Source organism: Chiloscyllium punctatum, chromosome 6 (assembly GCF_047496795.1).
Source record: "Chiloscyllium punctatum isolate Juve2018m chromosome 6, sChiPun1.3, whole genome shotgun sequence".
NCBI lineage: Eukaryota > Metazoa > Chordata > Chondrichthyes > Orectolobiformes > Hemiscylliidae > Chiloscyllium > Chiloscyllium punctatum.
This window is the reverse complement of record NC_092744.1, coordinates 15416403-15437848: the sequence shown is the minus strand read 5'-3', so window position 1 is coordinate 15437848 and position 21446 is coordinate 15416403. Positions and strand designations below refer to the sequence as shown.

General features: G+C 43.5%; 1 protein-coding gene across 4 annotated transcripts in view; it reads right to left on the bottom strand.

The window, feature by feature from the left end:
- Window positions 1-21446, bottom strand: part of LOC140478741 (mediator of RNA polymerase II transcription subunit 12-like protein) — a 609926-nt gene that overhangs the window by 157348 nt on the left and 431132 nt on the right. For all 4 annotated transcript variants that reach the window (XM_072572053.1, XM_072572054.1, XM_072572055.1 and 1 more), the window contains exons 17-19: window positions 7872-8016; window positions 7602-7720; window positions 1211-1354 (exon numbers count right to left, since the gene is read on the bottom strand). In XM_072572053.1, coding sequence (XP_072428154.1) covers window positions 1211-1354; window positions 7602-7720; window positions 7872-8016 — 408 coding nt within the window. The remainder of the gene's footprint in view (window positions 1-1210; window positions 1355-7601; window positions 7721-7871; window positions 8017-21446) is intronic.

Genomic DNA, 21446 nt, shown 5'->3' with positions numbered 1-21446 from the left:
ATTGGGTAAACAGGTACTCTATGGTTGGGGAGTCCAGAACGAGAGGGAATACGTTTAAGGTGAGAGAGGCAAGCTATAAAAGACAACTTTCTCACACAGAGGTTGGTGCGTGTATGGAATGAGCTGCCAGAGGAAGTGGTGAAGGCTGGTACAATTACAACATTTAAAAGGCATCTGGATATGTGTATGAATAAGAAGGGTTCAGAGGGATATAGGCCAAGTGCTGGCAAATGGGACTAGATTTACACAGGATATCTAGTCAGCATGGATGCGTTGGACTGAAGGGTCTGTTTCCGTGTTATACATTTCTATGACTCTATAACTGGATAAACTCGAAATGAAAAGCTCCGATAATTCAACATTCTTTTCTGTGACGAACCTGCTCAGAAAACGTCTTCCTTCCTGGTTTAATTGGAAAAATATGTTTATTCATTTATAATGGAATGCAATTCATTTTTAGTTGTTTGAATAAGACCTGTCCCATAAAGTAAAGAACTTGTACTTATATAGCACCTTCCACAACCCCAGTGCATCCTAAATTTCTTTACAGATAATTAAGTTAATTGTAAAGAGTACTACAGTTGCAATATGGAGAAAGTAGCAACCAATTAATGCACAGCAAGCTCTCTCAAATGGCAACGTCATAACACTCTTACTAATGGTGGCTGAGAGAACGTATATTTGCCAAGATCGCCCTACTCTTCTACGGATCAATGGTGTGAGTGCCTTAATATCCACCCACAAAGGCAGAGGGAGTCACAATTTCGCAACTCATCCAGAAATTTTAGATATTTTGTTTCCATTTTGGTCAGGGTCAAGCAAACTATTTAATCAGGTTTCACGGACTGAACGGCAGCAACAACAGCCTACATCTTTAGCTCTTCAGAGTAAATCATTTGCATTATGCATACCAAATCAACACTGCTTTTAAGTAAATTCATTTCTCACAGCTGCATTCATGGCCAGCCTTTCCAAATCCCTGCTCTCCTCTACAGAGATAAAAGAGAAGGAAATCTGTTGCATAAGTAATTATGTGAGGACTGACAAGGGGTCAAGGGTGTGTTCAATCACAGCTGTTCACAGTCTGGAAAACTGGATGACATCCTTAACCATCAGAGTAATGTTCAGGGGTCTCATAACTTTCTTCCCCATCTGTGGTTTATTCATAAATGTTCTTGAATACATTACATACCTGTTATTATAATCTCACCTGGATTGCAAAGTCAATCAGGCCATTGATATTAAGGGCGCACTCCATCATATCAAAAATGAGCTGAATGTGGTGAGCCAAAGGCAGATGGTATGAAGTTCCTGAGGCAAAGCTAGTGATTTGTTCCAGGACATTACTGGAAATCTGGAAAGAGATTTAAAATTAATGGGTTTTTCCTCTCCTCCCAATAAGTGTAAAATAGCATTTCCAGTTATAGGAAATTAGTTGCGTTCGAAATTTTTCCAGGCTGTTTATACAGACGAGACCTCTGGCTCCACCAGGAGGGTAGACAAGAACTTTTGCACTGTAATGCAGTCATTGGAACACGACATTAAAAGGTTTTAGCAAAATTGAATTGAGGACAGACGGCAGTGGCAATGAGTTGAAGACTTCAAAAAGGTCAAACAACCCAGTTTTAATTGGAGCCAGATGATTTATTTAATTTTAATAGCCACATACGTAAAAATAATTTGGTTAAAATCACTATTAAATAAATGTGTTTCATTTCCCATCATCTTGTACAAACATATTGAAAGATTTCTCCTGCCAGAGTAGGAGGTTTTGCTGTTTAAATAATTGTACATATCCATATGTACACAATCTCAAAGCTTTGATGTAAGTAATATCTCCTGAATGACAAGAAATCGAAGCTATATAAAGAAACATCTATTATTCTCACAAGACAACTCTGGGGAAGACTGTTAACTTTTCATATGCCTCTTGTGTCAGAAATCACGATATAGATACACTGGGATTCAACACAGTCCTTTGAAATGGTTTCATGTAAAGAGGCAGATGTGCACACAAACATTATCCCGTCCCCATCAGCAACTACAGTCATTGGCACTAATTAATTTCCTGTGTGGCTGCAGAAAACGTATCTATGTGCAAATGTTCTCCCACGAAAGTAGTTTCTCCATGTCAGTTAAAACAAAATGAACAGTTAACAAGGGCTCGTAGTTTTCTTTCAAAAGTTCTATTTAGATTCCAAGATTGTCCACAAATACTGACAGAAATGTTTACAACCATCCAAGTTTAATGGCATTTGAATGCTGGAGAAACTCAGCAGGTGTGTCAGCATCTGTGGAGAGAGAAACAAGTTAACGTTTTGCGTCCAGCATGACTCTTCTTCAGATTTACTGAGGTTTTTTTTAAAGAGTTCTTTGCATTTGTTTCAAATTTCTATCATCCGCACTACTTTTTTTTTTCTATTTCCAGGAGAGAAGAAGTCTTGTTTCAAATCTTTGGAACACTGGCAAAACCACACCTGAAATACTGTGTAGTTCTAGTCCCCTTGCCTAAAGAAGGATGTACTTATCAGAGAGAGACAGAGATGGAATCCTGGGATTGTGGGACTGACACACAAGAAGAAATTGAAGAGTTTGGATTTGTATTCTCTGAAGTTTAGAACAGCGAGAGGCAATCTCATACAAACTTATGCAAAATTCTTAAAAGGGATAGACAGAATAGATGCAGAAAGGATTCCCCTGCCTGTGTCTCAGAATAAAGCGTAAGCCATTTTCGACTGATGTGAGAAGAAACCACAGAGGAGTGGTGAATCTTGGGAATGGTCTACCCCAGAGAGCTGTGGAAGCTCAGTCATCAAATAAGTTCAAGGCAGGGCTCGATGGATTTCTAGTTACTACTGACAGAAAGGAATTATGGGGATAAAGCTGGAATATGGCATGCAAGTGGGCAGCACGGTGGCTCAGTGGTTAGCACTGCTGCCTCACAGCACCAGGGACCTGTGTTCGATTCCTGTCTTGGGGGACTGTCTGTCCAGAGTTTGCACATTCTCCCCGTGTCTGAGTAGGATTCCTCCCACAATCCAAAGATGTGCAGGCCAGGTGAATTAGCCATGCTAAATTGCCCATATTGTTAAGTACGTTAGTCCGGGGTAAATATAAGGTGGGGGAATAGGTCTGGGTGAGTTGCTCTTCAGAGGGTCGGTGTGGACTTATTGGGCCGAAGGGCCTGTTTCCATACTGTAAGGTATCTAATCTAAAGTAGATGATCAGCCATGATCTATAAAGACAAAGCAAGCTCCAGGAACTGAATGGCCTACTCATGATCCTAATCCAGACTTTATGATTTTTGTGTGGGACTGCTGCACATAAATAGCAATTTGAAATTGAAGTACCGATCTTAATATAGGCACCGGAACCTAAATCCTTCACATTGTTTTGTGCCCTGGAGTTTGAAGGGGGAATCTAGGATCCCTAATGGAGTTATAAAGTGGGAAGAGATTGATTTTAATATCACACAGCACAATCTGAAATGGAATAATGATATATTTCAGTGGAAACTAACACTTTGCCTGTATCATTAACCTGGTGGTAGAAGCTACTGAATTAGGCCATCTCACAGTTCACAATCACTGCAGTCAGAAATCTGAAACAAACTTCACACAGTTACACCTCAGGCATCAAGAAGAGAGGCACTAAGCTGCTAAGGGAAATGGTTAGCAACATTTAACCACACTTTAACAAGATGTGAACAGCTTATTGAATCATTCCAAAACAGCCAGCCTGCTAACCAGGGATGACTGAGTCTGAAGAAAACAGCCAAATAAAAATTGCGAAACTTTACTTCATTGAATGCCTTCAGCGTGGAAACAGGCCCTTCGGCCCAACAAGTCCACACCGATCCTCTAAGAGTATCCGGCCCAAACGCATTCCACAGTACTTTACATCTACCCCTAACCTACACAACCCTGAACACTATGGGCAATTTAGCGTGGCCAATTCATCTCACCTATAGATAGAGTCATAGAGATGTAGAGCATGGACACAGACCCTTCGGTCCAACCTGTCCATGCCGACCAGATATCCCAACCCAAACTAGTCCACCTGCCAGCAACTGGCCCATATCCCTTCAAACCCTTCTTATTCATATACCCATCCAGATGCCTCTTAAACGTTGCAATTGCACTAGCCTCCACCACTTCATCTGGCAGCTCATTTCATATACACACCACCCTCTGTGTGAAAACATTGCCCCTTAGGTCTCTTTTACATCTCAACCTAAACCTATGCCCAGTAGTTCTGGACTGACCCACCCCAGCGAAAAGACATTGTCTATTTACCCTATCCATGATTTTATAAACCTCTATGAGGTCACCCCTCAGCCTCCGACGCTCCAGGGAAAACAGCCCCAGCCTGTTCAACCTCTCCCTGTAGCTCAAATCCTCCAACCCTGGCAAAATCTTTGTAAATCTTTTCTGAACCTTTTCAAGTTTCACAACATCTTTCCAATAGGAAGGAGACCAGAATTGCACGCAATATTCTAACCATGGCCTAACCAATGTCCTGTACAGCCGCAACATGACCTCCTAACTCCTGTACTCAATATTCTGACCAATAAAGGAAAGTATACCAAACGCCTTCTTCACTACCTGCGACTCCAAGGTCTCTATGTTCAGCAACACTCCCTAGGACCTTACCATTAAATCCTGCTAAGATTTGCTTTCCCAAAATACAGCACCTCACATTTACCTGAATTAAACTTCATCTGCCATTTCTCAGCCCATTGGTCCATCTGATCAAGATCCCGTTGTAATAGACAATAGACAATAGGTGCAGGGGTAGGCCATTCTGCCCTTTGAGCCAGCACCACCATTCATTATGATCATGGCTGATAATCCTCAATCAGTATCCTGTTCCTGCCTTATCCCCATAACCCTTGATTCCACTATCCTTAAGAGCTCTATCCAACTCTTTCTTGAAAGTATCCAGAGACTTGGCCTCCACAGCCTTCTGGGGCAGAGCATTCTACACACTCACCACTCTCTGGGTGAAGAAGTTTCTCCTCAACTCTGTTCTAAATGGCCAACCCCTTATTTTTAAACAGTGTCCTCTGGTTCGGGTCTCACCCATCAGCGGAAACATACTTCCTGCCTCCACAGTGTCCAATCCTTTAATAATCTTATACGTCTCAATCAGATCCCCTCTCAGCCTTCTAAACTCAGGGGTTTAGATTAGATTACTTACATGATTAGATTACTTTTTTTTAGATTAGCTTACTTACAGTGTGGAAACAAGCCCTTCGGCCCAACAAGTCCACACCGCCCCGCCGAAGCGCAACCCACCCATACCCCTACCTTTACCCCTTACCTAACACTACGGGCAATTTAGCATGGCCAATTCACCTGACCTGCACATCTTTGGAGTGTGGGAGGAAACCGGAGCACCCGGAGGAAACCCACACAGACACGGGGAGAATGTGCAAACTCCACACAGTCAGTCGCCTACAACGTATCCTTGAAAGGTATATACTCTTTCAACGTAAGATAGTCCCGCCATACTGGGAATTGACCTCGTGAATCTACGCTGCACTCCCTCAATAGCCAGAATGTCTTTCCTCAAATTTGGAGACCAAAACTGCATACAATATTCCAGGTGCAGTCTCACAAGGGCCCTGTACAGCTGCAAAAGAACCTCTTTGCTTCTATAATCTGAGGTAACCTTCTTCGCTGTCCACTGCACCTCCAATTTTGGTGTCATCTGCAAACTTACTAACTATACCTCTTACGCTCACATCCAAAATTTTATATAAATGAAGAAAAGTAGTGGATCAATCCTTGTGGCACTCCACTAGTTACAGGCCTCCAGTCTGAAAAACAACCCTCTACCACCACCCTCTGTCTGCTATCTTTGAGTCAGTTCTGTATCCAAATGGCTAGTTCTCCCTGTATTCCATGAGACCTAACCCTGCTAACGAGTCTCCCACGGGGATCCTTGTCGAACGCCTTACTGAAGTCCATATAGGTCACATCTTTGGACTGTGGGAGGAAACTGGAACACCCAGAGGAAACCCACGCAGACACAGGGAGAATGTGCAAACTCCACACAGACAGTCACCCGAGGTTAGAATCGTACCCGGGTCCCTGGCGCCGTCAGGCAGCAGTGTAAACCGCTGAACAACTCTGCTGCCCGAAGGCAAGGAAAGAGGCCATTCAGCCCATTCTTTCTGAAAGAGCAGCCCAATAGCCTTACTCCCTCTCTAATCATCTACAATAAGTGTAGACGATGCAAGCTGAGGGAACTGCCAATGCAATTAGACAAGGCATTGGTGAGGCAATATCTGGAGTATTGCATACAGTATTGGTCCCCGTATCTGCAGAAGGATGTAATTTCATTGGACGGAGTTCACAGAGGGTCCACCTGATTCATTCTAGAGATAAATGGCTTGTCTTAGGGGAGGAGATTGAGCACTTTAGATCTATCCCCACGAGAGTCAAGACGAATGAGCAAAGATCTAATATAACGTGCGAAAGAAGACTGACAAGGAGACGTAAAGCAGATGTTTTCCCCACATGGGGCAAACTAGAATGACAGGTCATACCTTTAGAGTAAGGGGGTGACAAAATTAAAACAGAGACAAAGGGGAATGACTTCTTTCAAAGTGTCATAAATCTGTGGATTTCATTACCCCAGAGTATGGTGGATGTCAGCACACTGAATAAGTTAGAGGAGGAGACAAACAGAGTTTTAATTAGCAAAGGAGAGAAGGATTATGGAGAGCGGGCAGGAGGGTAGAGTTGAAGCCAAGATGAGATCAGCCACGATCGTATTGAATGGTGTTGCAGGCTCGAGGGGCTGAATGGCCTACTCCTGCTTCTAGTTCCTATGTTGATACACAAGCCACATTATTTTATACCTGAAGGTGTGGAAGTCATGCTTAAGGCTTTCAACAATGAGTCAGGAATCCCAAATCCGTCACTCAATGGGAGTCCTCAACTTGGCAGAAGGTTGTTGAGATGCTGGCCTGGTAACTCTGAACCCGTCAACATGTGCTTGTGTTTCTAAAACTCATCTGGATGCAGATGTCTCATTGCAGCAGTCCCTCAACAGAAAATCATGGCCAGATTGTGCCCTAATTCGTTCTGGGTTCTTGTCAAGAAAATTTAGACCCATTTTCCAGTTGTACCAAACACAAGTCACAAGGTCATAAGATGTATCAGCAAAAGTAGGCCGTTCAAACTATCGAGTGTTGTTGAACGGGAGAAAGTTCCAGAATGCAGATATTTTGAGACTGACCAGAGAATGCTAATTAAGGGATCAAAACCAATGTGGAAACAAAGCCAAGAGAAAGCCTTAGTTGTTAACTTACTTCCACTGATGGTGTCTGTATCAGTTTAAGTTTTCAGCACAGCAACAGACCATTCAGCCCAACTGACCCATGTTGTTCTTATGATGTTCCAAATGTGCAACCTTCTTCCAGCCCTCTCCATTTTGCCATATCACCATAACCTGCTATTACTTTCTCCCTCGCTTAACCCTTGAGTGAATCCATTCACTGAACTATTCCTTTCGATAGAGAGCTCTGCCCTTTCAAACATCCTCCTGTTAATGGCAGACAGAAGCGAGACCAGAAAACAGCACTTTCGCACCTGAGATGTCACCTGGTGTTGGTCGAAATAGGAGAGCTGCTGAAGTTTGGCAAAAATTGTCTCTAGGGTTAGAGGGGCTTCCTGTTTGGTCCTCTTCGATTTTTGACTTTCATCACCAGCTGCACAGGCAGGAGGATGGATTAAAAACAACACATTAGTTACACAAGCTTATTAGATGCGGCAACTCTTTATCAAGAGGAGTTTTTAAAACAAAATTAACATTCAGTGTGAAACTGTGCATGCAGCTAATGCTAATGAAACGTGACTCACTGGTCTCTGCAGTACTTTTTTTGTTCAGTATTTTCAGGATATCCTTGATAATCTTTTTCAGCTGGTGCCTGGCTTCGTCCCTCTGCTTCCCCACTCCATACAGCAGGATGATTCGTTGATTGCACTCGTGACTTGAAGTCTCATCCTGTGGTTAGTGAGTAAGGCATGTTAACTAAATCCATACAAGGTCTGTTATGGTAACCGATACGTTGGCATTAAAATTCCATTGCTTAGCATATTCGCATGGAATCTCCCTTGTGTGCAAATGTCAGTAATCCATCTATATTAAACAGGATAATCAATGAACGAAAAGAAATTAGACTCCATAATTATGACAGTCAATGTTTAATATTGAAGTCAGTCTCTCATAACAAACTATTTCTGGAGTGATGCTCCTGCAAAATGATTGTTAACAGGGAGATGGTGGCATCGTGTTATTGCCACTGTATGTGTAATACAGAGGCCTAGACTAATGCTCTGGGGACACAGCATCCAATGCTGCCAAGGGAACTGGTGGAGTTTAAATCCCACAAAAAGAATCTGGAATTGGAATTAGCCTCAGTAATGAAGACCATGACCCAATCATTGATTGCCATATGGCTCACTGAGCTCCTTCAGAAAAGGAAATCTGCCATCCTTACTCGGTCTAGTCGACACGTGAATCCAGACCCACAACAATGTAATTGACTCTGAACAGCCTTCTGAAACATAGCAAGCTGCTCAGTTCCAGGGCAATTTGGGAATGGGCGACAGAAACTGGCATTGTCAAGCTGCCCAAACCCCGGTAAAGAACAATACATGACTGTCATGCAACAATAATTGGGTTGATTAGCAGAACGACCATATCTCTCAATTTTCTATGCACTGTGGTACCCAGGACAACAAACACAGTTTACATACAGAGGCCCAATCCTCCATTTGAGACCTTGTTTTTGTGTTTCAGGACGAAAGACAACACCATCAAGTCTAGAGCTGAGGTATGCTTGGCTCGTGCTGCCCTAGATGTCACATCCCCAATTTCCGCAGCACTTCACAGAAAGACAGAGGGCTGTAGTTAAGATGCTTCGAAGAGGAAGAAAAAGAAACATCTCAGAAGCCCGCACAGCAGGCTACACTTGCAACACTTATTCTATAGTTACAGAGATAGTGGTCTGGAAGGCAGTCATATGCCAAAGCTTCTCCTCCAGTGAGAGAGGAAATAAAGTGCAAGGTTATGAGGAAAAGGCAGGAGATTAATTGGATTGTTCTATGTGACAGCTAGCATTGGAACTAAGCCAAACTTCCATCCATTGAGAGAAAGTGAGACTGCAGATGCTGGAGATCAAAGTCAAAACGTGTGGCGCTAGAAAAGCACAGCCGGTCAGGCAGCATCCGAGGAGCAGGAGAGTCGATGTTCTGAGCATAAGTTCTTCATCAGGAACATTCCTGCTCCTTGGCTGCAGCCTGACCGGCTGTTCTTTCCTAGCACCACTCTTTTTGCCTTCCATCCATTGACTCCATCTATATGTCTCGCTGCCTCAGGAAGGCCTCAGTGGGAGACCCTTCCCACCCCGGTTATACTCTCTTCCAAACCTCTTCCGTTGGGCAGAAGATACACAAGTTTAAACACACATACCAGCAGATTCAAGAGCAGCTTCTTCCCCATTGTTTTTAAAACTTCTGAAAGGACCTCTCAAATTTAATACTGACCTCGTTCGTTGTGCACCTTCTCTGCAGCCGTAACACTAGATCCGTCGCTTTGTTCAATGAGGACTGCAGATGTGGGAGATCAGAGTCGAGAGTGGGGTGCTGGAAAAGCACGGCAGGTCGGGCAGCATCCGAGGGAATTCCTGATGAAGGGCTCTTGCTCCTCGGATGCTGCCTTGACCTGCTGTGCCTTTCCAGCGCCACACTCTCATGTCTGTTCAATGAGCCTAATGCTATGATCAGCCTGTACTGAACGCAAAACAAAACTTTTCACTGTACCGCGGTAAATGAGACAATAATCAATCAAATCAAACTGTGAAGCGAATGGTCTTGTTCTGTGTTGCATTATTCTTTGATACTATTCCAAGAGGAGCAACAGAAAACATATGAACGTAATGTTTTTTTTTAAATCTTTAAAACTTAAAAAAATTACTGGCCGTTGAATTTCAAGAACATACATTGATCGTTTCTTGAAGATTTACTCTCGCTGCACTATTGAGGCTGAAAAGGTTTGCCAATTTTTTGCTGACAATTGGGTATTCACAGCAGGTCAGGCAGCATCCGAGGAGCAAGAGCCCTTCATCAGGAATTCCCTCGGATGCTGCCTGACCTGCTGCGCTTTTCCAGCGACACATTTTCAGCTCTGATCTCCAGCATCTGCAGTCCTCACTTTCTCGCATCGATACTCCCTGAAATGCTGCTGTCAGTTTTTAAACTTCATGGTGCAACACAGTTTTGACATTTTAAAAAAAAATGGTGAGAGTGCTTCCCATCAAGTAATCCCAATCCACTCTGGGTAGTGAACAAAATGATTACAAGTCCCTGCAAAATGCCCTGTTAACCAAATGTACAGCTGTACCAGCATAACATTCAGTCAAGTAACAGATGAATAACTGACAGCAAGAAACCCCTCAGTTTCACCTGCACTCCAAAATCAAAAGTGCTAACGTAGCCGATTCAGGTCCTTTTAATTAGCATTGAGACCTACGCCAAGACCCTAGTCCTAGATATTCAGGAAAATCCATATGAAGCTACCAAACAGGACAAAAGTATGCCAAATAACACAAGCAGCAAGTGATAGACAGAGCTAAGTGATCCCACATCCAACAGATCAGATCTAAGCTCTGCAGTCCTGCCACATCCAGTCGAGAATGATCGTGGACAATTCAACAACTCACTAGAGAAACCTCCATCCCCAATGATGGCAGAGCCCAGCACATCAGTGCAAATGATAAAGCTGAAGTATTCACAGCAATCTTCAGCCAGAGGTGCTGAGTGGATGATCCATCTTGCCGTCCTCCAGTGGCCCCCAGCATTGAGTCATACCAGTCTTCAGCTAAATTGATTCAGTCCTCGTGATATCAAGAAACAGCTGTAGACATTGAAATGGCTATGGCCCCTGATAACATTCTGGGAATAGTACCGAAGACTTGTGCTCCAGGACTTGCCGCTCCCTAAGCCAAGCTTTTCCAGTACAGTTACAAAACTTGAATCTACCTGACAATGTGGAAAATTGCCCCAGTACATCCTGTACATAAAAAGCACGACATATCCAACATGGCCACTTACTGTTCCATCAGTCTACTCTCAATCATCAGTCAAGTAATGGAAGGGGTCATCAATCGTACAATCAAGCAGCACCTGTTCAGCAATAACCTGCTCAGTGACTCCCAGTTTGCGTTCCACCAGGGCCACTCAGCTCCTGACCTCATTACAGCCTTGGTTCTGACATGCACAACAGAGTTGAAAATCCAGAGGTGAGTTGAAAGTGACAGCCCTTGACATCAAGGCTGCATTTGACAGAGTGTGGCATCAAGGAGCCCTAGCAAAACTAAAATCAGTGGGTATCAGGGGGAAACGCTTCACTGGTTGGAGTCATACCTGACACATAGGAAGATGGTTATGGTCGTTGGAGGTTAATCATCTCAGCTTCAGGAATCACTGCAAGAGTTCCTCAGGGTAGTGTCCAGGGCCCAAACATCTTCCACTGCTTCATCAATGTCATTTCCTCTATCATAAAGTCAGAAGTGGGGTTGCTTGCCAATGCTTGTAAAATGTTCAGCATCATTCGCGAGTCCCCAGATACTGTAGCAGTCCATGTTCAAACGCAGCAAGATCTGGAGGATTTTCAGGCTGACAAGTAGCAAGTAACTAGACATGGTGTCAAGAGATGGTTGGAGACACTGGATATTGGTCTCACCTCATCACTGGAATTCAGCTCTTTTGTCCATATTTGAACCAAGGCTGTAATGAGGTGAGGAGCTGCCTGGCCCTGACAGAACCCTGGGTGTTCCTGAGCAGGTTATCACACCACACAAATCCTAGTCTATGACCATCAGCAATAACAGACAATCTAGCCACCGCCCCTAGACATTTAATGGTGTTACCATTACTGAATCCCCGACTATTTACATCCTGGGGGTTACCATTGACCAGCCAACTGGACTCACCACATAAGCACCGGGTCTACAAAAGCAGGTCAGTGGCTAAGAATACTGCAGTGAGTAAGTACCTCCTGTCCGCCATCTACAAGGCATAAGACAGGAGAGTGATGGATTACTCCCCACTTGCCTGGATGGTTTCAGATCTAACAACACAAGCAGCTTGACATGTTACAGGACAAAACAGCTCACTTGATTGGCATTACATCCAAAAGCAACCACTCCTTCTACCACCAATGTTCAGTAGCAGCAGCACATACTATCTGCAAGGTGAACTGCAGAAATTCACTAAAGATCCTCAGACAGCAACTTCCAAACCGACAGCCACTTCCATCTAGAAGGATAAGGGCAGCAGATACATGAAAACTCCACCAACTTCAAGTTCCCCTTCAAGCCACTCACCATCTGGACTTGAAAATATATTACCATTCCTTCACTGTCACTGGGTCAAATTCCTGTAAGTCCTTCCCTCATGGTATTGTGGGTCAACCCACAGCAGGTGGACTGCAGCAGTTCAAGAAGGCAGCTCACCCCCACCTTCTCAAGGGTAACGAGAGATGGGCAATAAATGCAGGCCCAGCCAGCGATGCCCACATCCCACAATAATGAAAAATGAAGAACAAAAGTCATTGCAGATAAGCATGAAATGTTCTGCTTTTAGCTCTGAAAAGGCAAAATGATCACAAAGAAAATAATAACAAACATTATTTTTTGACCTGTTTTGGAATCTGTCAGGCCACACAGGAGAAGAATGCAGAAGTGCGTTTTTCCACTGAAGGTATCTTCCCCATTTTTGCTTTGAATTTTCAGCAACGAAACAGGCCATTTGGCCCAACGGATTTACATTGTTTTATTAACATTCCGCATGAGCAGCCGCCTCCAAGCCCCTTCATCTGGCCAGATCCCCATAACCTTTAATATTTTCTCCCCCGACCCGCTTAATCCTTAAATGTACCCATGCACTCAGATACTTCTTGTGGTAGTGAATTCTGCCTTAAAACCAGAAACAGCAAGAACAGGAGTAGGCCGTTTGGCCCTTGAGTCTGTTCTACTGTTCAACGGAATCATAATTAAAAACGACACAACATGTTTCAAATAAACCTGCTGGACTATAACTTTGTCCATCCCAGTCCAACACTGGCACCTCCACACAATAGACTCATGGCTGATCCCAACATTCCTCAAGTCCACTTCACCGTATTTTCCCTGCAAACTTTGATTCCCTGACTGATCCTAAATAGACACAGGGACTCAGCCCCCACAGCTCACTGTGGCAAGGGGTTCTAAAGACTCTCAAAATTCAGAGAAGAAAGTCCTTCTCATCTCAACCTTAAATTGATACCCCTTTATGCTGAGACTATGCCCAATGGTCCTGGACTCTCCCATGACAGGAAACATCCACTCAGTATTTACCCTGTCAAGCTCCTTAAGAATTCGGTATGTTTAAAACGACATCACCTCTCATTCTGCTAAATTTGAATGATTCCAAATTGTAGCATCGTACACACGTGATCTTTATAATCATCAAGTTCAGGACTTATCCACAAATGAATACATTTTTCCCATATCTACTCTGTCAAAGCTCATCTGAAGACTTACACTGTGAAGTCAGCCAATGTTGGTATGCTTCACAACAGTATGATTGACATGTCAGACCCAGATTTGGGTAATTGGGAGTATGTATGCTTCATTGCAGTTCTGATTAGCAAACAAGGAAGGATAGTGGGCACAGTTATTGTGCAACGTGACTTCGGTGCACATTCACATTTTTTTTCAGTCACTCATGTGATCATGGACTGGGCAAGTAGGCAAGGTCTTTTCCCTGGGGTGGGGCAGTTCAAGACTAGAGGGTATAGGTTTAGGGTGAGAGGGGAAAGATATAAAAGGGGCCTAAGGGTAACTTTTTCACACAGAGGGTGGTGCATTTATGGAATGAGCTGCCAGAGGAAGTGGTGGGGGCTGCTGCAACATTTAAAAGGCATCTGGATGGGTTTATGAATAGGAAAGGTTTAGAGGGATATGAGCCAAATGCTGGCAAATGGGACTAGATTAATTTGGGAAATCTGGTCGGCATGGAGGAGTTGGACTGAAGGGTCTGTTTCCGTGCTGTACATCTCGGATTCCTTGTGAGCATCGCTTGCTAGATAAGCATTAATAGCCCTTGTGAAAATGGTAGTGAGCTGCTTTCTTCACCCGCTTCAAATCCTTGAGGTGTAGGTAGCATCACAGTGCTTTAGGAAGGGTGTTCCAAGATTTTGACCCAGTCACAGTGAAGGTACAGTGATTATAATATCACGACAGGATGGTGTGGGGTTTATAGTGGAAGCTGCAGGTGGTGGTGATCTCACCATATGTGCATGAGTTAAGAGTATGGTGCTGGAAAAGCACAACAGGTTAGGGCAGCATGTGAGGAGCAGGAGAATCGACGTTTCGAGCATAAGCTCTTCATCAGGAGAGTGTGTGTTTTGTGTGTGTGTTGGGGGGGTCGCTAAGGGGGCTGGAGAGATAAATGGGAGGGGGAGTGGTGTCGTGGGGTTAAGGTAGCTTTGAATGTGATAGGTAGATGAAGATGTGGTTGAAGGTGATAGGTCGGGCAGGAGGTTGGAGTGGATAGATGGGAAGGATGGACAGGTCAGACAGTTCAAGAGGGCAGCGATGAGTTGGAAGGTTGGATCTGGGGGGGGAGCGCATGGGGAAACTGGTGAAATCCACATTGATCCCACGTGGTTGAAGGGTCCCAAGGTGGAAGATGAGGCATTCTTCCACCAGACTTCAGGTAGTTAGGGTTTGGGGATGGAGAAGGCCCAGGACTTGCATGTCCTTGGCGGAGTGAGAGGGGGAGTTGAAGTGTTCGACAGTGGGGTTGGTTGGTGTGGGTGTCCCAGAGATGTTCTTTGAAACGTTCTGCAAGTTTGCATCCTGTCTCCCCAGTGTGGAGGAGAATATATTTCTGTGCTTATTGATAAAACAGTAAGATGAAAGGCAGAGGTTTACTTTTTAAAAAGTGTGCATATTAGTTCTTTGGTCACTGAGTGCTAGATAGTCAAGTATGTGCACGTGAAGTACATTTGCCTGTATTATCCAAGGCATTGTGAGGGCTCTTGGAACCAGAGTTGTACAGCATGGAAACAGACCCTTCAATCCAATTCATTCCATTTGCCAGCATTTGGCCCATAGCCCACAAAACTGGTCCTATTCATATTCCCATCTAGATGCCTTTTAAATGCTGTAATTGTACCAGCTTCCACCACTTCCTCTGGCAGCTCATTCCAAACACGCACCATCCTCTCTGTGAAGAAGTTACCCCTTAGGTCCCTCTTAAATTGTTCCTCTCTCCCCTTGTGCAATGGTAGCGTTTCTTCCCCTGGACCAGAAGACTTGGTTCAAATTCCACCTATCTAGAGCCCATCAGAACAGGTTGATCAGAAATATCCAAAGGTATTTGTTACTAAAGTTGGTACTCAGTGATGTCTATTGGAGAACATTTTCTGACACGATTCCAACTCTAACTGATGCAAAAGACTGAAAGTATTGTGCAATTATTTAACTTCCCTATTAACAGAAAACAATTTAAAAATTCAGAGGGGGTCAATTTAGGAGCAACAACCTATTCCTCTTTCAAAATGAGGTCATGTCTGAGCCATCTCAAACAACAGATTAAAAGATAACTTGAGCCTAAAACAAAGAACCATATTCTATTCTTATTGACGGTTTGGACAACTAGAAAAATGAATTGTGGTCTTAGCAATTATAAGCAAGAGGTATATGTTCATTCATTTCAAAATTATATATAAGAAAATGCTAAAAAAAAATGGAGTGATTCACAGCTGATCACAGGTAATAGAAGTATACAACATGATCAGAAGATTAGATAGGGTGGACAGTGAGAGATTTTTCCTCAGATAGTGATGGCACGAGGAGACATACCTTTAAATTGAGGGGTGATAGACATAGGACAGATGTCAGAGGTAGGTTCTTTCCTCAGAGTAGTAAGAGCATGGAATGCCCTGCCTGCAACAGTAGTAGACTCGCCAACTTTAAGGGCATTTAAATGGTCATTGGATAAACATATGGATGATAATGGAATAGTGTAGATTAGTGGGGCTTCAGATTGTTTTCATAAGTTGGCACAACATTGAGGGCCGAAGGGCCTATGTAACTAATTTGCGCATTTATAGAGTCATAGAGATGTACAGCATGGAAACAGACCCTTCAGTCCAACCCGTCCATGCCGACCAGATATCCCAACCTAATCTAGTCCCACCTTCCAGCACCCGGCCCATATTCCACCAAACTCTTCCTATTCATATACCCATCCAAATGCCTCTTAAATGGTGCAATTGTACCAGCCTCCTCCACTTCCTCTGGCAGCTCATTCCATACACGTACCACCCTCTGTGTGAAAAAGTTGCCCCGTAGGTCTCTTTTATATCTTTCCCCTCTCACCCTAAACCTATGCCCTCTAGTTCTGGACTCCCCGACCCCAGGGAAAAGACTTTGCCTATTTACCCTATCCATGCCCCTCATAATTTTGTAAACTTCTATAAAGGTCACCTCTCAGCCTCCAATGCTCCAGGGAAAACAGCCCCAGCCTGTTCAGCCTCTCCCTGTAGCTCAGATCCTCCAACCCTGGCAATATCCTTGTAAATCTTTTCTGAACCCTTTCAAGTTTCACAACATCTTTCCGATAGGAAGGAGACCAGAATTGCACGCAATATTCCAACAGTGGCCTTACCAATGTCCTGTACAGCTGCAACATGACCTCCCAACTCCTGTACTCAATACTCTGACCAATAAAGGAAAGCATACCAAACGCCTTCTTCACTATCCTATCTACCTGCGATTCCACTTTCAAGGAGCTATGACTCCTGCACTCCAAGGTCTCCGTTTGAATGGGTAAGCATCTACACTGAACTTGTTTTTGAGTTTCGTTTGAATATAATCATGAATCAAACTCAGGAATAAATTTTCAACCTTAAACAACTTTACAGGTACAACTTTCAAGAGACTCACTTCCAGCTACAAACTCTATCTTGCAGTTCCCTGATTTTATCTGACTATAACCAAGGGCCTAATTTGAACAGAAACAAAAACAGACACCGCTGGTAAAGCTCAGCAGGCCTGGCAGCATCGGTAAACAGTAATCAGAGTTAACGGTTCAGGTTCAGTGACCCTCCCTCAGAGCGACGGTAGCTAGGAAAATGTCGGTTTATGTGCATAAGATCAGGTGGGCGGGGGGAATGACTATTCGTGGCTAACAATAGGCAGCGTGTTCCTGAAGAAGGGCTTATGCCCGAAACGTCGATTCTCCTGCTGCTTGGATGCTGCCTGTTTTTCCAGCACCACATTTTTCAACTCTGTCCTAACTTTTCTCCCAGTGTATAATGGCAAACAATATGTTACCACATTGTATTGCTCACCGCTATCAGTTTCCACTAATAGCCATTCACCCTTCCATCCAGATCATTGTCCACTCCTATGTTTGCTAACTGTTCTTCTCTCTCTTTGGGCTCTATCCCCATCGATTTTACTCCTTACCCCCTCCCCCCACCGTAGCTTCTGGATATAAACTGACATTTTCTGAGTTACCACCACTTCTGAGGAAGGGTCACTGGACCCAAAACTTTACATCTGATTTCTCTCCACAGACGCTGCCTTTTCCAGCAACTTCTGTTTTTGTTTCTGATTTACAGCATCTGCAGTTCTTTCGATTTTTCCCTAATTTATACAGGACATACTGATTAGGGGTCAATTATAAAGGCCCATAATACTGAAAGTGGCCATTTATAATTGTTTATGCTCAAATCATGATTAAGCATTGATTATACTGAATGTGAAGTCATATGACACCAGGTTACAGTCTGACAGGTTTATGTGAAATCACAAGCTTTCTAAGCACTGCTCCTTCGTCAAGTGAAGTCACACACCTTATTGGTCTCTGCCTTCTGAACCATTGTCCTATGAACCTTTCAGTATCTTCTGCGATTCTGGGCATTGACAGATGCTTAACCATACCGCTACTGTAGACAGAGTTAGTGATAGCAAAGTGACTCAGTGGTAATCTCACATGTGACTATCAATCTTGTGGCACGAAGAACTGAAGGCAGAATTAGGGGCAGACGATATACTGTGGAAAGTTGGTACCCGAAACCAAACTACCAGGTGGCATCATGAAAGGTCCCATACCACAGAGTAATATAGAAAGATAGAAAACAGCAGCACAAGGAGGCCATTCGGTCCTTTGAGCCTGCTCTACATTTCAATATGATCATGGTCGATCATTCAACTCAGTACCTGCTCCCAATTTCTGCTCATACCCTTAGATTCCTTTAACCCAAAGAACTACAGCTATCTCCTTGAAGACATTCAATGTTTTGGCCTCAACCTCTTTCTGTGACAGACAATCACAGTGTGACTAATGCACCTAACCACGGTGTTAGGTGCATTAGTCAGGGGTAAATATAGAGTAGTGGAATGGGTCTGGGTCTTCGGAGGGTCAGTGTTGGGCCAAAGGCCCTGTTTCCATACTGTAGGGAATCTAATCCAATTGCATCAATCCCACTGAAGGCGCAATAGGGAGGCAGTCAACCCAAACACTATCTGAAATATCCTAATCCTTTTAGCAGTCATTAACCCTTTAAAAAGGTACCTCTTTGCCGTGACATGGAAAAATGAATTAAGATGAATGGTATCATGGTAATGACGAAAGTTGACCTTAACTTCACAACACCTTGATGAAATTTGTGCCATTTTTGCCCGTTTGATGCTAAATAATTGAAAAGTACATGGCGAGTACTTCTGTCAGTGTTCTACTGTGAACCTGCAGCTTGGGAACACAGGAAACTTACACTCCTCAAAGAGATACTTTAAACTTTGGTGTATTATAGGAAGCCTGACCAGTTGCACGATGGGTTCTTGTGGCAGGAAGCAATAGATATTGCAGAACGGGGTGTGGGTAAATATCTTTCCATATCCTGGTCAATACTGAGTACAACCAAAGAAAACCTCAGACGTATTTTTGGATGTGGTTTAGCAACAGGATGAAATATCATCATTTATAAAAAAAAATTACCTTCTAAACCATAGCAAGACCAACTCCCATGAAACAATACATGCAAAGCTGTCAGTTCTGGACTTGTAAATTTGCTTGAAAGTTATTTCTGTAAATTCATGTTCAATGCTGAACAACAGATGACAGACATAGTGACACTATCTATTGATGTGAATTTTAGTTGTATACAACTTGCAACGTTTTAAAAGCCTTCCTACCCATAGTAGGATTCATTAACATAAGTAAATGATACATGTTGATCATTTACAAGTCTCAAGATGCAAAAACTAGTGAAAACCCACTGCAGAGAGAACGATTAATCTCTTTTGAGCTGAACTGCAATGATAGAATAACACTATTTCATATTCTCAGTCACCACTAACTAGTCACTCAGTTCCGAAGCTGCATGCTGACTATCCATAAACACAACTTCATCCAAATCCATATTTGCTCGATGTTGGCACTCTCCCTGAGTCACAAGGCCATGGCTCACTGTAACCTGAATCAAGGCTGACATCTTGAGAGTCAGTACCGAGGCACATGCTTTACTGCAGAAAGCACTTGTCTCAAATACAACACATGAACTAAAACAAAAGGACATAAGGACCAGCTTGTCAACACTCTGTGCACTACCACCTCAATCCATCTGATTGTCACCACAGCAACATCCAAATCAGAATGAATCAAAATAAACGTCTGGTTAAATGATCACCTGGTTCTGATGGAGGTCGATACCGGCGTGGCCATTTCAATGATCACAGAAACCAGTCTTTAACAAACTTCACTCTGGGCTCCAACTCACAAGCTTGCGCAAGACTTTGGCTAGACTGAGAATGTATATTGGTGAACCTTTCCAGAATAAGGATACAATTTTAGTTCAAGTCTCTTATGAGAAGCAGCTGGTTCCATTACAACAGTTTATAGCAAAAGGCTCAGACTGAAACTTGATGGGGCCAAATTGGTTGAGAAAGATTCACCTGGATTGGCTGAACGTTTTTCGATTAGAAAATGGCTGCCTGAGCAAAGTCCTAATTAAATAACCAGAAGATTTTCAGGAAGGTCTAGGGTCTATCAAAGGAGCCATGGCCAGCTTGCATGTTGACCAGGAAGCAATTCCATAATTCTGCAAGGCCCGCCCACTGGCAGCTGCCTTGTGGGTAAACGTAGAGGCAGAAATCAGAAAACTGGAAAGCAAAGGAATCATCAAACCAGTCCAGTCTGTGGAATGGTCAGCACCAATTGTAATGATTGAGATGCCCAATGGATTGGTTTACCTTTGTTAAGATTTTAATCAAACTGTGAACCAATTTTCACAGCTGAATAAATACCCAATCCCTCACATAGAGGATTTATACACAAATCTGGTGGGGTGGGTGGGGGGGGTGTCCTTCATGAAGCTGTACATGCACCGTACGCACTTGCAATTGCGGCTTTATAAGGATCCCCAAAAGTACGCTAAAATTAATACCTATAAAGGTTTGTACCAAAATACGAGACTGCTATTTGGGATACCATCAGCCTGTGAATTTTTCAGTAGACAATAGAGAACATTTTACAAGATCTACCACAAGGTCATCATTTATCCAGATGATGTGCTAATAACAGGGAAGACCAATAAGAAGCACTAAAAGAACGTGGACATACTTGTTTGACATTTCGCCTAGGTGGATGTGTGCCTTAGAGGAGAAAGACATGTGTTCCAGGCGCCCAAAGTGACCAACTTGGGCTACAGAGTTGACAAGACCGGGTTACATCAGTTGGATGATAAAGTAAGGACAATGAAAGGTGCCCTGACTCCCAAGTCAAAAAGGGAGGTTAGGTCTTTCTTTGAGCTGGTGAACTATTACAGCAACGGGCATGCCAATGCCAAGCACAAGAGCCCATTAAGCAAGAGAGGCATTTTACTTCAGAAGATGAAGTTCAGTGAAGGAATCCCAGGAATGGCCCTGCATAGTAAGAGGTATATTCAACTCAAGATTAGATCCAGTGACATATAAAGTTCAGGTAGGTGTGATGGTCCTTAACAAGTACCTGGACCATGTGAAAGGTGGAAACTTGTAAACAGAGTGGGAGTTAAAAGTGCTCAGTTCCTCGACGGCCTTTCCGACCATTCTGGAACCCATGAGTTCTCCCTCTCCATCAAGCATTGAGGATCCCTCGGAATCTGAGATGGACACGGTGAATGTCACTGACTCGACACCTTTGCCGCCTGATGAGGAGAATAATTTCTTCAGAGACCCTCCGGGTGCAAGAAGTGAGCTACTGCGCAATACAGAGGCAGAGTTGGCGGAACTTGACCCAGTGCTAAAACGCCCCAGCGCTAAAACGCCCCAGCAGGAGCTACAACAAAACAAACATAGTTTTAGGGTAAGGGTGACAGATTTAAATCAGAGATGA